The following is a 16,396-nucleotide window of genomic DNA, read 5'->3' as shown; positions in this document are numbered from 1 at the left end:
TAAGTATCTTGGTTTCATTTTCCTACAGTGTTTTGAGATCAGGCCAGCTCTCACATGTGGACATGTACACATTTTTATGGAAGGCGGGAGTCTTTTTTTAAAATTATTTATTTTTTAGGTCAGGTGCTGAAAGGTCGATGATGTGATGTAAAAGGTCTGATTGCCCAAGTCCCTTCCCATTGTCCCCTCTGCTCCCAGCAGCCCCTGCTCTACTCCCAGCATGCTCTAGTTGTGCATTGTTGGCCACAGCGGCTGCTGACAGAGAGGATGACCTCACATCCTGTCTCTTTAAAAGACCAAGGTGTCACAGTGATGGTCATCCAACATGACCAATCACCAAGGAGTGTGGGGTTGTGGGATTGGGATAGGTAGATGATCTCAAGTTTTCAAGCTGAGACCGAGACTTCAGAAAACGATGCAGAAGAGAAAGAAAAATAAATGTGATCAGCCACCTTGATTCAGTCTTATGTAGAAAAAATTGAAATTGTGTTTTTTATATTGAATAAACGCAGAGACATAGAACTACAAAATGGTATATCATACACTGCATTTGAGGAACAATGGGAAAGTAATTCTGCTTTGAACGTTGATAACTTGTAACCCCACTTGAGAAAATGGCCCTAGACTATTTTGGGACACCTACTGGAGAGCTCTTTGTGTATACCCATTCAGGATTGTTCACACCTTTTTAAGCCAGCCCCACCCATTTCTTTAAGGATTCACATGTGAGGTCATGTGCTAACAGTGAGTAGTGTAGTAAAGATTAAGACTAAGTGGTAAAAGTAGTAGCCTACAACGATGAAAAATTCCAGGTGAACAAAGTGTCCAGATAAAAATATTTTATAAATAGATGAGACTTTAAAAACTTTAATCGTATTTACAGATGGCGTACAAGTTTAAGGCACATAAAAGTTAACATTTTCCAGAAAGCATTTCTGCAAAAACAACTTGCCGACATACGGCTAAACTAGTCACAAATGGCTTTTATGGACTTTCAAAGGAACTGTGGACCAGTTGTCAAAGTGTGTATGACATTTGTTTGTGGTTTAAAAACAACCTCTGTATCTACAGTCACTGCCTGTATTTACTGTGAAAACCCTATTTTAGTTTTTATTAGGCACCAAATGGACGAATTCTGCAAATAAGATGTTTTCTGTCGCAAACCCCTTTTGAAAAATGTTCAGTTGCGTGTGTGCCTATATCAACATGAATGACGCTGATGACCTCTGGTCACCACTGTGTGTGGCATTTGTCTGTTCAGGAAGCCCATGATGGGGAAGTGAATGCGGTGCGGTTCAGCCCAGGCTCCCGACTCCTGGCCACCGGAGGGATGGACCGCAGGGTCAAACTGTGGGAAGTGGTCTCAGGTATGTGACGTCTTTGTATGAGGAAAGTGTGTGACTTGTTGATCTGGAGGTCAGTGATGAAATGTAAAAGGTCTGATTGCCCAAGTCCCTTCCCATTGTCCCCTCTGCTCCCAGCAGCCCTTGCTGTACTCCCAGCATGCTCTAGTTGTGCATTGTTGGTCACAGGGGCTGCTGACAGAGAGGATGACCTCGCATCCTGTGTCTCTGAGACAAGGCGTCACAGTGATGTTGGACATCCAACATGACCAATCATCAAGGAGTATCAGGGTGTGTGGGTTTGGGATAGGTAGATGATCTCAAGTTTTCAAGCTGAGACCTTCATGACAGGAGAATGATTAGTGCACCAAATGGGAGTGTCAATTAGGAATGTGACAATTTTAGTCTTTCCATTAAAACGCTAAGAAAAAAATCTTTAAATGGGCAAATCGGTTAAGTACAAATTGTTATTTACAATGACTGCCTACCCTGGCCAAACCTGGACGACGCTGGGTTTACGCACTATGGTACTCCCAATCACGGCCGGATGTGATACTGCCTGGATTCAAACCAGGGACTGTGACATCTCTTGCACTGAGATGCAGTGCCTTAGGCCACTCGATATCCCCTTTTCCAACCAATGACTCAACATTCTAACAGTCCAATGAATACATTTCAATTATGTGACCCGAAGAACAATCATTTGGTTGTTTATGAAGATCACATTAGAATACTTAAACTTATTATTATTATTTTTTTTAAACATGGCATTTGTTTTTTACTTAAAGGCCCTCAACTCTGGACCTTGAAGCCAGTTGCACTGCATTTCTTTTCATTTTCCCATATAATCAGGGACTGATTTATACCTGGGACACCGTGTGTGTGCAATTTATTATCGGGTAGAACAGAACCAGCAGGCTCCAAATCTCATAGGCTAGGCTAAAAATATATATTTTTAAAGCTGGTTCAAGAGTTAAATCCATTATTTTGTTTTGTCAGGTTTAAAGAAACATTGTGGAAATAAGAATGTATTAAAATATGCTTTTCTGTTTATTTTATTTTTTAAAAGTTACTAGTCTTTGCTTAATAGTCAGAGCTATGCTGCTCGAGTGGTGCTGAACGCATGGACAGCGTGGATATTCTTGGGGAAAGTTATTTGGAAATAGAGCTGCATCTCTTGAATTTGCTATTTGACAACTAAGTGTCTCAAACTGCAGAATATGCTCTTTCTGATACTATATAAGAAATCAAAACGTCTTACTTGCATGGAGTCTTTCTGAAGCAGGATTTAATTGTGATGCTCCTTTCCCTGCATCTGTCAATTCTAAGCTGTGCTCATGTCGTGTACACTGATTATATTGTCACTCATCAGACTGTCAATTTAATCTTGTCTTTAGGCTAACTTTTATGTGTGAAATTAGTTTCTGTATACTTTAAATGTGGTTTTGATGGGCTGGCTGCACTGGCTGGCTATCATTTGCTTCCCCTCACGCATCAACTCTGATAGGGTCAAGCATACGTTTTGCAATATTCTAAAAGCCTACTGCAATACGTAGCATGTTTTTGTTTCTTATAGTATAGTTAACTGCTGCTTTTCACAAATTAAAACAGAGGAGTATCTTATCTACCCATAAGGCGTGCGGTCAAATAATTTGCTTTAAATGCGAGTGCCAATGCTGATAAATAAGCATTCGTTATCATTCAGTTAGGCCTAATTTTAAATTCAATTGTGTGGTAATGTGCACGATCATTGCCCATTAATCCATTTGACTCACCACCTGGATTTGGTTTTATGTAGCAGAATTTGAAATTATAATTTTTACATTTCATTAAAGTTGAGAATCAGAGCTACACAATGTCATGCACTGCATTTGAGGAACAATGGGAAAGTAATTATGTTTTAAAAGTTAAACTTGTAAACTTTTGAGAAAAGGGTCTTTTGAATGTTTTCTCTTGTGAAGAGCTGTCTTCACCCATTCAGCATTGTTCACAACCTCTTAAGCTTTAGCCCCACCCATCTCGTTTCACTCTCTGAGCATTCAGAGAGCACACTTGATGCTCTCTGAATTTGATGCTTGAATTTTTATTTACATTTTTTAAAATATGTACAGTATTTCAAAAGTGAGTACACCCCTCACATTTTTGTCAATAGTTGAGGTATATATTTTCATGTGACAACACTGAAGAAATGACACTTTGCTACAATGTAAAGTGAGTGTACAGCTTGTATAAGTGTCAATTTGCTGTCCCCTAAAAATAACTCAACAGCCATTAATGTATAAACCGTGGGCAACAAAAGTGAGTACAAATTGGGCCCAATTAGCCATTTTCCCTCCCCGGTGTCATGTGACTTGTTAGTGTTACAAGGTCTCAGGTGTGAATGGGGAGCAGGTGTGTTAAATTTGGTGTCATCGCTCTCACACTCCCTCATACTGACTGGTCACTGGAAGTTCAACATGGCACCTCATGGCAAAGAACTCTTGAGGATCTGAAAAAAATAATTGTTGCTCTACATAAAGATGGCATGGGCAATAAGATTGCCAGGACCCTGAAACTGAGCTGCAGCACGGTGGCCAAGACCATAGAGCGGTTTAACTGGACAGGTTCCACTCGCCATGGTCGACCAAAGAAGTTGAGTGCGCGTGCTCAGCGTCATATCCAGAGGTTGTCTTTTGGTAAATAGACGTATGAGTGTTGCCAGCATTGCAGAGGTTGAAGGATGGGGGGTCAGCCTGTCAGTGCTCAGACCATACGCCGTACACTGCATCAAATTGGTCTGCATGGCTGTCGTCCCAGAAGGAAGCCTCTTCTAAAAATGATGCACAAGAAAGCCCGCAAACAGTTTGCTGAAGACAAGCAGACTAAGGACATGGATTACTGGAACCATGTCCTGTGGTCTGATGAGAACAAGAAACTTATTTGGTTCAGATGGTGTCAAGCGTGTGTGGCGGCAACCAGGTGATGAGTACAAAGACAAGTGTGTCTTGCCTACAGTCAAGCGTGGTGGTGGGATTTTTATGATCTGGGGCTGCATGAGTGCTGCTGGCCCTGGGGAGCTACAGTTCATTGAGGGAGCCATGAATGCCAACATGTACTGTGACATACTGAAGCAGAGCATGATCCCTCCCTTCGGAGACTGGGCCGCAGGGCAGTATTCCAACATGATAACGACCCCAAACACACCTACAAGACGACCACTGCCTTGCTAAAGAAGCTGAGGGTAAAGGTGATGGACTGGCCAAGCATGTCTCCAGACCTAAACCCTATTGAGCATCTGCGGGGTATCCTCAAACGGAAGGTGGAGGAGTGCAAGGTTTCTAACATCCACCAGCTCCGTGATGTCGTTATGGTGGCATGAAGGATGACTCCAGTGGCAACCTGTGAAGCTCCGGTGATCTCCATGCCCAAGAGGGTTACGGCAGTGCTGGAAAATGATGGGGGGCCACACAAAATATTGACACTTTGGGCCCAATTTGGACATTTTCACTTTTGTTGCCAGCGGTTTAGACATTTAATGGCTGTTATTTTGAGGGGACAGCAAATTTACACTTATACAAGCTGTACACTCACGACTTTACATTGTAGCAAAGTGTAATTTCAGTGTCACATGCAAAGATACACTCAAATATTTATGAAAATGTGAGGGGTGTACTCACTTTTGTGATATACTGTAACTTTCACACATTAACGTCCAATACAGCTAATGAAAAACTTATTGTTAATCTTCCCATCTTGTCCATTTTCAAAAAGGACTTACAGCGAAAGCACAACATATGATTGTTAGGTCATAGCCAAGTCACAAAAAAAAACATGAGCCAGAAGCAGAAATATAAATATAATTAATCACTAACCTTTGATCTTAATCAGATGACACTCATAGGACATCATGTTACACAATACATGTATGTTTTTTTTTGATAATGTGCATATTTATATCCAAAAATCTGTTTACATTGCTGCGTTACGTGCAGTAATGTTTTGATTCAAAAACATCTGGTGATTTTTCAGAGATACTTATAATAAACATTGAAAGATCGTCTTCTCCTTAATGCAACCGCTGTGTCAGATTTCAAAAAAACTTTACGGAAAAAGCATAATTTGAGAACGGCGCTCAGAACCCAAAAACAGCCAGAGGAATGTCCTCAATTTGAGTCTACAGAAGTTAGAAAAAACACTAAATATTCACTTATCTTCATCAGAAGGGACTCCCAGGAATCCCAGTTTGACAATAAATGACTGATTTGTACAATAGTCTATCATTTAGCCACTTCTTAGCGTGTTCAGCCCAGTATAATCCATCTTCATGAGGCACGAGCACTTCGTCCAGACAAACTCAAAGTTCCGTTACAGGTCGTAGAAACAAGCTAAACGATGTATGGAATGAATCTTTAGGATGATTTTAACATAAATCATCAAGGTTCCAACCGCAGAATTTCATTGTCTGAAGAAAAGCACTGGAATGAGAGCAAACTCTGTCGGGAGAGCGCGTCACAATCCTGAGACCCTGACAGACCACTGACTCAAAGCGCTCTTATGAGCCCCTCCTTTATAGTAGAATCCTCAAACCAGTTTCTAAAGATGGTTGACATCTAGTGGAAGCCCTAGGAAGTGGAACTTCATCCATATCTCACTGTGAATTCAATAAGGACTGGGTTGAAATGACCAACCTCAGATTTCTCACTTCCTGTTTGGATTTCTTCTCAGGTTTTTGCCTGCCATATGAGTTCTGTTATACACAGACATCATTCAAACACTGTTTTAGAAACTTCAGTGTTTTCTATCCAATAATAATATGCATATATTAGTATCTGGGGCAGAGTAGGAGGCAGTTCACTCTGGGAACACTATTCATCTAAAAGTGAAATGCTGCCCCTATCCCAAAAGGTTAACGTTAGCTAGCTAACAGTACACTTTAGCTTAAGACATGTTGCTAAGTAAACAATGAACCTAGCTAGGTAAGCGGCGTAAGATCACACACGTAAAGTTGGCTAAGAAGCCAGCCAGCTATCGTTAGCTAGTGAAACAACAATGAACATAGTGCCAAATCATGTCGTTACTATCCTGCATGAATCTGCTGGGAGCTAACCAACCAAGTTCCATGTTAGAGCCTAATGTTAGCTAGCAAAGCAAACGGTTCTGGGATACCAATGTCATACACGTTAGCTAGGGAGCCAGCCAGCTAACAGTGCACTTTAGTTTGAAATGAAACTACTTTCTCTCGTAGAAATGTGTAATATCCGAATGTAGCTAGATAAGACTATCTTACCCATATCATCATGCATGATGGAACCGTCTCACCTTCACAAATGCCATGGTTGCCCTTAGTTTGAAGATGTGATCAGGAGACAGGTGTTTTCTCCCTCTCTTTAGCTATCATACTGTAATTCCACTGATTTCAAAACTTGATCCTCCAGAAAGTGGAGAGCAATACTTATGCAGCTCCACTATACATAAAAAAAAGCCGCTTTCAACAGGATTACCAACACACACTGACCAGCTCAAATGGACAGAAGTATCCTATATGGCAGATCAATCCGACCCGAACGGTCCTTCTGTAGCTCAGTTGGTAGAGCATGGCGCTTGTAACGCCAGGGTAGTGGGTTCGATCCCCGGGACCACCCATACGTAGAATGTATGCACACATGACTGTAAGTCGCTTTGGATAAAAGCGTCTGCTAAATGGCATATATTATTATATTATTAACTCCTCTCTCGGCATGTCCAGCCCACTCATCTCGGCTAACAATGGCTAGTGGAAAGTGTCTTTCTGTGGCTTAACTTCTTATGGCTGCAATCCCGTTAACGGGAGCGATATGACAACAGCCAAAGTGTAGTGCGCCATTTTCAAAACACAATCTCAATTAACATTCCTCAAACATACATGTCATACCATTTTAAAGCTATTCTCGTTGTTAATCCAACCAGTGTCCGATTTCAAATATGCTTTACAGCAAAACCACCACAAACGATTGTTAGGTCACAACAGTCACAGAAAGTCCTTTTTTTTCTCCAAAAAAAGTTTCAAAAAGCAGAAATGGCGATAAAATTAATCACTAACCTTTGATCTTCATCAGATGACACTAATAGGACTTCATGTTACACAATACATGTGTTTTGTTTGAAAATGTTAATTTATCAAAATATGAGTTTACATTGGCGCGTTACATTCACTAGTTCCAAAAACATCCAGTGATTTTTGCATAGCCACATCATTCAACAGAAATACTCATCATAAATGTAGATGATAATACAAGTTATACACATGGAATTATAGATATACCTCTCCTTAATGCAACTGCTGTGTCTGATTTCAAATAAACCTTACGGAATAAGCCAGCCATGCAATAATCTGAGACTGCACTCAGAAAAATGTCACAATAGCTGACATATTGACGTCAACATAAACAAGAAATTGCTTGATAAATATTCCCTTATCTTTGATCTAAATCAGAAAGCACTCCAGGAATCCCAGGTCCACAATAAATGTTTGTTTTGTTCGAAAATGTTTCATTGCGGGGGAGGGGCAATGTATAGGCAGGTTGGCCACCAGGCTGTCCGAGTCAGAACCACACACTAGGCCCATCTGTCGGCAATCAAAAGCTGTATTTTGCAATTTCTTTAATTGCAATGTCTCTCAAATTCAGTAAAGCAGGGCCTATCAATGAATAGGCTAGGATATTCTACACGAAAAAGACCGAAGACTGAACACACACATCATTAGCGAAGAGAAGTGCGGGCTAGCCAGCTGCACTGTGATACATTTTTTGGGGGAGGGGAACAGCTTTCTGTCAGGGATTTTTCTTAAAATTAAGGATCCCAATTTTCGTTTAAACGTTCCCTCCCATTATGTCAATGCAGATTATTTACCATAGCTGCATAGAATTGCACAAAGGTTGTAATTTTGAAATGGTTGACTGTTAAGTTGGCTTGTATTTTAATGGGTACTCTTTTGTTCTGTGTTGTAGCAGTCTGTCATGGGTCTTGTTCATTCGTCACCAAAAGAGAACTGCTTGAAGGGGGGGGGGACTTGTCCAATACGAAACGCTAATTTTAGTTTTCCGTCACGTGCTACAATTTAACATGGCCCAGACATCACCCCCTTTCAAATTGACTGCCATTTATTTGTCTCTAAGATTTGAGTAGACTGGCCAGGGACTTCCGTAGGCACCGGTTAGATATGGTTCTGGGGTATATTCCCTTGCAACCCAAAGGAAGCAAATGGATGGAAACGTCGATAAACTAACCTGAATTTGTCCAATAAGAAAAGCTTGTTTTGATTGCTAAACATTTTCTTAAGCAACATTTTTTTACTACGGTGTGCACTAATGAATACCCCTGTTTTCTTCCTGTATGCAGGTCGCTGTGAGCCTAAGGGTGCTCTGACTGGCAGCAACGCCGGGATCACCAGTATAGAGTTTGACAGTGCTGTGAGTGTCATCCTGATTTAATCTCCTAGCCTGTCTAAAATGGCACCCTATATCATGGATCATCAACTAGTCCGAACCATGAAAACAGCCCCAGACCATTATTGCTCCTCCACCAAACTTTAGTTAGCACTATGCATTCGGGTAGGTAGCATTTTCCTGGCATCCGCCAAACCCAGAATCGTCTGTCGGACTGACAGATGGTGAAGCGTGATCAATCACTCCAGACAATGCGTTTACACTACTCCAGATTTACACCACTCCAGCCGATGCTTGGCATTGTTCATGGTGATCTTAGGCTTGAATGTGGCTGCTCGGCCATGGAAACCCATTTTATGAAAATCCAGACGAACAGTTCTTGTGCTGACGTTGCTTCTAGCTTTAGCACTCGGCAGTCACTTTCTGTGAGCTTGTGTGGCTTAACACTTTGTGGTTGAGCCTTTGTTGCTCCTAGGCGTTTCCACTTCACAATAACAGCACTTACAGTTGACCGGGGCAGAAATTTGACGAACTGACTTGTTGGAAAGATGGCATCCTATGACGGTGCCATGTTGGAAGTCACTGAGCGCTTCAGTATGGCCATTCTACTGCCAATGTTTCTATATGGAGATTGATTGCATGGCTGTGTGATCGATTTTATACACCTGTCAGCAACGGGTGTGGCTGAAAAAGTTAAATCCACTAATTTGAAGGGGTGTCCACTTTTGTATATAAAGTGCATTCAGACCCCTTGACATCTTCCACATTTTGTTACGGTACAGCCTTATTCTAAAATTGATTTCAATATTTTCCTCATCAATATACTCACAATACCCTGTAATGATCAAGTGAAAACAGGTTTTTAGGAATTTTTGCAAATGTATTAAATAAGAAACATATTTACATAAGCATTCTCAGACCCTTTACTCAGACTCGAAATTGAGGTGCATTCTGTTTCCATTGATCATCCTTTATGTTTCCACAACTTGATTGGAGTCCACTTGTGGTAAATTCAATTGATTGGACATGATTTGGAAAGGCACACCTGTGTATGTATAAGGTCCCACAGTTGACAATGCATATTAGAGCAATAACCAAGCCATGAGGTCTTAGGTATTGTCTGTAGAGCTCAGCTCTGGGGAAGGATATCAAACAATTTCTCCAGCATTAAAGGTCCACAAGAACACTGGCTTCTGTTCTTAAATGGAAGAAGTTTGTAACCACCAAGACTTTTCCAGGAGCTGGCCGCCCGGTCAAACTGAGCAGTCTGGGGAGAACGTAACCAGGACTACCTGACATGATGACTCCTTGCTGTCCCCAGTCCACCTGACTGTGCTGCTGCTCCAGTTTCAACTGTTCTGCCTTATTATTATTTGACCATGCTGGTCATTTATGAACATTTGAACATCTTGGCCATGTTCTGTTATAATCTCCACCCGGCACTGCCAGAAGAGGACTGGCCACCCCACATAGCCTGGTTCCTCTCTAGGTTTCTTCCGAGGTTTTGGCCTTTCAAGGGAGTTTTTCCTAGCCACCATGCTTCTACACCTGCATTGCTTGCTGTTTGGGGTTTTAGGCTGGGTTTCTGTACAGCACTTTGAGATATCAGCTGATGTACGAAGAGCTATATAAATAAATTTGATTTGATCAAGAACTCGATGGTTACTCTGACAGAGCTCTGGAGTTCCTCTGTGGAGATGGGAGAACCTTCCAGAAGGACAACCATATCTGCAGTGGTCCACCAAACGGGCCTTTATGGTAGGATGGCCAGATGGAAGCCACTCCTCAGTAAAAGGCACATGACAGCTCGCTTGGAGTTTGCCAAATGCCACCTAAAGACTCCCAGACCATGAGAAACAAGATTCTCTGCTCTGATGAAACCAAGGTTGAACTCAATGGCCTGAATGTCGAACGCCACGTCTGGAGGAATCTTTGCACAATCACTAGGGTGACGTATGGTGGTAGAATGCTGTGGGGCTGTTTTTGGCAGAGCCTGGGTGACTAGTCAGGATCAAGGGAAAGCTGAATGGGGCAAAGTACAGTGAGATCCATTTTTTTTCTGTTCAGGTCCTCAGACTGGGGCAAAGGTTCACCTTCCAACAGGACAACGACCCTAAGTATACAGCAACAAGGCAGGAGTGGCTTTGGGACAGGTCTCTGAATGTCCTTGAGTGGCCCAGTCAGAGCCCGGACTTGAACCCAATCAAATATCTCTGGAGAGACCTGAAAATAGCTGTGCATCGACGCTCCACATCCAACCTGACAGAGCTTGAAAGGATCTGCAGAGAAGAATGGAAGAAATTCCCCAAATACAGTGTACCCAGCTTGTAGTTTCGTGCCCAGCTTGTAGCGTCATACCCAAGAAGACTTGAGGCTTTAATTGCTTCCAAAGTTGCTTTAACAAATGACTGAGTAAAGGGTCCTGAATACTTGTCTAAATGTGATATTTTCTGTATTTCGCTTTGTTATTATGGGGTATTTCTGTGTGTGGTCTTGGGGGGGACAATTGAATGCATTTTAGAGTACGGCTGTAACCGAACAAAATGTGGAAAAAGTCGGTCTGAGTTCGCTGTGCATTTGGAAAGTATATTTCACTATGAAATCACTTGGAGCTTATTTGCTTGTGTTTTTAGTAATGTCCAACAATAAACAAAATAAAAAGGACCCTGCCCTATAAAGTGAAGCGCACTTTATAGGAAATAGGCTACCATTTCAGGCAATATCTAATTTCCCCTATTCAGATCACAGGCAACCTCTGCCTTCTGTTTTGCTACCTCTGCAGCAGGGTTGGGATCAATTACATTTCAGAAATTGAAGGTCTAAATGGAATTGACCCCAACCCTGCAGCATGACCAGTAATAGAAATCTGAGGGGAGACTATGGATCTGTCTCCGTTCATACGTGTGTTAGTTATACACGATATATGACACCACTAGCCCAATTTTGACAAACTTGTGAATGACACGTTTTTCCATAGGGATCCGGCTTTTATAAACTTTGAACAAGCATATCTCCTGTCCTGTTTGAACTTGAATTGTTGGCAATAATTGGCCCACGGGCTGCATTATGCGTGGGGATGACATGTTGACTTTTTTTTTTTTTGCTTGTGGATACTTGCACAGCAAGTTTAATGAGTCACGACTGTCCATCTTTGGTCTTTTGTGAGCTGTTGCAACCTGAGAATTTTTTTTGTCTTTGAACTAGATTTCTTGTTTCATTTCAGTGGGCCTCAGAGTTCAGGTTTAGAAAATGTAATTGAATGACCTGTCTGACTGCAATGATGCTCTTCCACTCCACTGTTTAACTGGGTGATGTGTGTCGCAGGGCTCCTACTTGCTGGCTGCATCCAATGACTTTGCCAGTAGGATCTGGACTGTGGATGACTACAGACTGAGGGTAAGTATGCCTCAGAAGGGCCTTTCTATACATCCAGGACAAAACAAACCCAATTAGCTTGTACTTATTGTTCTAGCATGCAAATAAAGGTTGTAGGGCTGACAGGCCATGCGTAGCCAATGTGATTTATAGAATGTTTATTTTTATCAGTATATTTTCTACCTGCAGCCTGTGACGTTTCTGTGTTCGCTTTATGTAGGTTATTTTTAGATTTGTATCATTTAGATTAACCAAAATGTAAGTGATTTTGAGATACAAAGACGACGAACTAAATTAAACATTCCACAAATGTGCAAATGAAAATCATAACTGGCTCGCACATCGGTAGAAATTGTAAGATCAATTGGCTCTCCAAATGGAAAAGGTTGCCGACCTCTGGTGTAGCCTCTTACCGGTTACTTCAGAGGTGTTAACGGCAGAATCTGCGAAGTCCGGCAGGAGGGGGTATCAGGAACATTTAAAAAATGTTTTTATTTTTTCTCCTGGTTAGGCCATCTCTGGCTTCCTCTTGAGTCATTTGTGTGTCATAATTATTTGATCAGTGTGCTTAAAGCATCAGACAAGCTCAATACATACAGTGCATTAGGAAAGTATTCAGACCCCTTCACTTTTTCCACATTTAGTTACGTTACAGCCTTATTCTAAAATGGATGAATTAAATATTTTCCTCTCCAATCTACACACAATACCCTATAATGAAAAGTTTGCACATTTATAAGAAACCTTACGTAAGTATTCAGACCCTTTGCTATGAGACTTGAAACTGAGCTCAGGTGAATCCTGTTTCCATTGATCAATGTTAATGTTGCTACAACTTGGAGTCCACTTGTGGTAAATTCAATTGATTTAGAAAGCACACACCTGTCCATATAAGGTCCCACAGTTGACTGTGCATGTCAGAGCAAAGACCAAGGCATGAGGTCAAAGGAATTGTCTGTAGAGCGCCGAGACAGGATTGTGTCGAGGCACAGTTATGTGGAAGGGTACCAAACAATTTCTGCACTATTGAAGGTTCCCAAGAACACAGTGGCCTCCATCATTCTTAAATGGAAGACTCTTTGAACCACGGAGACTCTTCCTAGAGCTGGCCGCCCAGCCAAACTGCGCAATCGGGAGAATGGCCTTGGTCAGAGGTGATCAAGAACCCGATGGTCAGTCTGACAGAGCTCCAGAGTTCCTCTGTGGCGATGGGAGAACCTTCCAGAAGGACAACAATTTCTGTAGTGGTCCACTAATCGGGCCTTTATGGTAAGATGGCCAGATGGAAGCCACTCCTCAGTAAAAGTCGCATGACAGCCCACTTGGAGTTTTTGGCAAAAGGTACCCAAAGGACACTCAGACCATGAGAAACAAGATTTTCTAGTCTGATGAAACCAAGATTGAACTCTTTGGCCTGAATACAAGTACAGCGATCTTTGATGAAAACCTGCTCCATGGCGAAGGTTCACCTTCCAACAGGACAACGACCTTAAGCACACAGCCAAGACAATGCAGGAGTGGCTTTGGGACAGGTCTCTGAATGTCCTTGAGTGGCCCAGCCAGAGCCTGTTCTTGAACCCGATCGAACATCTCTGGAGAGACTTGAAAATTGCTGTGCAGCGACGCTCTCCATCCAACCTGACAGAGCTTGAGATAATCTGCAGAGAAGGGGGAGAAATTCCCCAAATACAGGTGTGCCAAGCTTATAGCATCATACCCAAGACAACTTGAGGCTGTAATCTCTGCCAAAAATTCTTCAAGAAAGGTCTGAATACTTATTTAAATTATTTGTTGTTTTTATACATTTGCAAAATGTCTAACCTGTTTTTGAAGGTTATGGGGTAGTGTGTGTGTGTGTAGATCAATTTTACAATAAGCCTGTAATGTAACTAAATGTGGCAAGTCAACGGGTCTGAATACTTTCCAAATGCAATGTACATAAGAACATAAGCCCCTTTTTTTGTTTTAGGCTGTGTTTGTGAGAGAATCCTGTGCTGATGGTCAATGATGTGATGATGTAAAAGGTCTGATGCGCAGCTCCACTGCCTGCTATCCATCGGCTCCTAACAGCTCCTGCTCTACTCCCAGCCTGCTCTAGTTGTGCATCGTTGGACATGGGCTGCTGACATAGAGGATGATGTCACATCCTGTGTCTTTAAGAAACCATGGAGTCACTGTGACAAGTCCAACAGAACCAATCCCTAAGGAGTATCAGGCTGTGATATGGGGCTGGGCCGCTGATCTCAACTTTCAAACTGAGACCGCACCTGTGTTCTCAAACACAAAGGGCCATGAGTTTTCCTTCACCTTCATGTGACTGAGTGAAATCTCCAGGCCTAGTTAGTTATAGGCTCCAACTATGGCCCAGAGATTGTGCTGAGCAGGGTTGTGTTCACTTGGCACAAAATGGAAGAAAATGCTCAGTGAAACGCTATCTGAGCTTGGCCAATAAATGCTTGTTTTCATTCGTTCCCCCCAGCACACGCTGACAGGCCACAGCGGGAAGGTGCTGGCGGCTCGCTTTCTCCTGGACAACGCTCGTATCGTCTCCGGGAGCTACGACAGGACTCTGAAACTGTGGGACCTGCGCAGCAAAGTCTGTAAGAGTTTACTTTTTTCTTATCCCCTTTTAGTTTTAGCATTTTGTTTGTTCCTCCTTGTCTCTGGTTCCCCTTGTTTAAAAGGAGTTGTATTTTTTCAGCCACACAAAATGGCTTTAGATTTTAACGCAGATGGTGTATGGTCTACGCATTGCAGATTAGTTTTTCTTGTTAGGAACCCCCAGTCTGTTTCTTCCCCAGGCATGAAGACTGTGTTTGCTGGGTCCAGCTGTAATGACATAGTTTGCACAGAGCAGTGTGTCATGAGCGGCCATTTTGATAAGAAAGTGCGGTTCTGGGACATCAGGTGAGTGTGGAGGGATTAGTCCTCATTTTTAGATGGGGTGTATACATCCAACTAACCTTAAAGGGGCAATCCGCAGGGGAAACAATCAAGCTTTTTTTTTTTTTATATAAATTTTATTTATTTTTTCCCGCCCCTATTTCGGTAAAGTACTGTGGGATAGGGCTGGAGAAATAGGACTTACCATCCATGATATCAAAATTAGTTTTAACCATATTTTGAGGTTATTTAGTGTTTTTGTACATTTACTTTGTAAACAAACATTGTAGTAAAATAACCTTATTTCGGGTTCTGATGGGGTTTGTTGTTTAAACTAAGCTCATGAGGTGTTTAAGTTATATTCTTCAAGAATCAATAGGTACATATTCATTTTGAAGTCTGAAAATGGATGGCGCAACTGCAGATTGCCCCTTTAACCTGACAAACTGTAAACATAACCATATCCCTAGTAATGCTTAATATATGCTTCCCATTTGTTTTTCAAAGTCTTCCATGAAATTAGCAGCAGCAGTACAGAAACTTCTCTTGGCAAATGCATTCTTCTCTCCTAGATGTGGAATTAAAGCGGAATTACACTCAAATAAAAATGTTAGTTTTTTTTTGCCCAGACCTCAAGGTCATCTGAACCTGAACATCTGGACCGGTTTCTCTATAAAGGATTGTAATTTTGAGCAGTAAAATGCAAAATAATCAAAAACAAGGAAAAATAAAACGGAAGATATGTAACAGTTTTTGGGGAAAATTTACATTTTACAGTACCCCCTTAAGACTATGATACAATAGCAATATCGCAATGTTGCTGGAAATGGAGGGTTATTGAGTGCAATAATGAGCAACATGGACATGAAATAGATTTCATATGAAGCACAATTTCCCAATTTAAAATGTCCTACTCTCCTATAGCTTGTTATTGTGAGGTGACTGTCAAAGCTGTACTGCAATTTAATCAGCAAACAAGCAACAAGGGGTTGCCCTTAGTCCATCTATTGAACCTGCTGCTAGTCAACTCCATGTCAATGCAGACAAAGATGACTACTATATATTTAGAAAGTTCTAACTTAAGCTAGTTAAACATACAAAAAAACTACCTAAAATGGAACGAAATGTAAATGGCTATAGCTAGCTAATCTACGTGGCTAGCTAGCTAATTTAGCCAGTAGGTCCCCCTGTCTTTGCTTAAATTCCAGTTAGCATGCTAACCGATTAGCATGCGCCCTACCAAACTTAAAAGTAGTACTCATGCTATAAAAGGGGGAACATGTTGCTCTCATGCTGCGATAGGAGAGTATCCAAATACTGGAAGTGGAGAACCCAGCTGGGGAAAATCATACATACCCAGTGTAATTGTGTCGTGGGCAATGGTTGTATAGG

General features: G+C 41.7%; 1 protein-coding gene and 3 non-coding genes across 5 annotated transcripts in view; all 4 read left to right on the top strand.

Moving 5' to 3' along the window:
* Nucleotides 1-16,396, top strand: part of atg16l1 (ATG16 autophagy related 16-like 1 (S. cerevisiae)) — a 46,883-nt gene that overhangs the window by 22,964 nt on the left and 7,523 nt on the right. For both annotated transcript variants that reach the window (XM_046295023.1, XM_046295022.1), the window contains 5 exons: nt 1,262-1,367; nt 8,700-8,770; nt 12,071-12,142; nt 14,601-14,721; nt 14,923-15,028. In XM_046295023.1, the coding sequence (XP_046150979.1) occupies nt 1,262-1,367; nt 8,700-8,770; nt 12,071-12,142; nt 14,601-14,721; nt 14,923-15,028 (476 nt within the window). The remainder of the gene's footprint in view (nt 1-1,261; nt 1,368-8,699; nt 8,771-12,070; nt 12,143-14,600; nt 14,722-14,922; nt 15,029-16,396) is intronic.
* Nucleotides 133-399, top strand: LOC123994286. The gene has a single exon (XR_006831630.1). It is a non-coding gene; the product is annotated as a small Cajal body-specific RNA 6 (non-coding RNA).
* LOC123994287 lies at nt 1,416-1,684 on the top strand. The gene has a single exon (XR_006831631.1). It is a non-coding gene; the product is annotated as a small Cajal body-specific RNA 6 (non-coding RNA).
* Nucleotides 14,121-14,384, top strand: LOC123994288. Its single transcript, XR_006831632.1, has one exon. It is a non-coding gene; the product is annotated as a small Cajal body-specific RNA 6 (non-coding RNA).

Source organism: Oncorhynchus gorbuscha, linkage group LG13 (genome assembly GCF_021184085.1).
Source record: "Oncorhynchus gorbuscha isolate QuinsamMale2020 ecotype Even-year linkage group LG13, OgorEven_v1.0, whole genome shotgun sequence".
NCBI lineage: Eukaryota > Metazoa > Chordata > Actinopteri > Salmoniformes > Salmonidae > Oncorhynchus > Oncorhynchus gorbuscha.
Note: the sequence above shows the minus strand (reverse complement) of the source record. Positions and strands in the feature narration are given on the sequence as shown.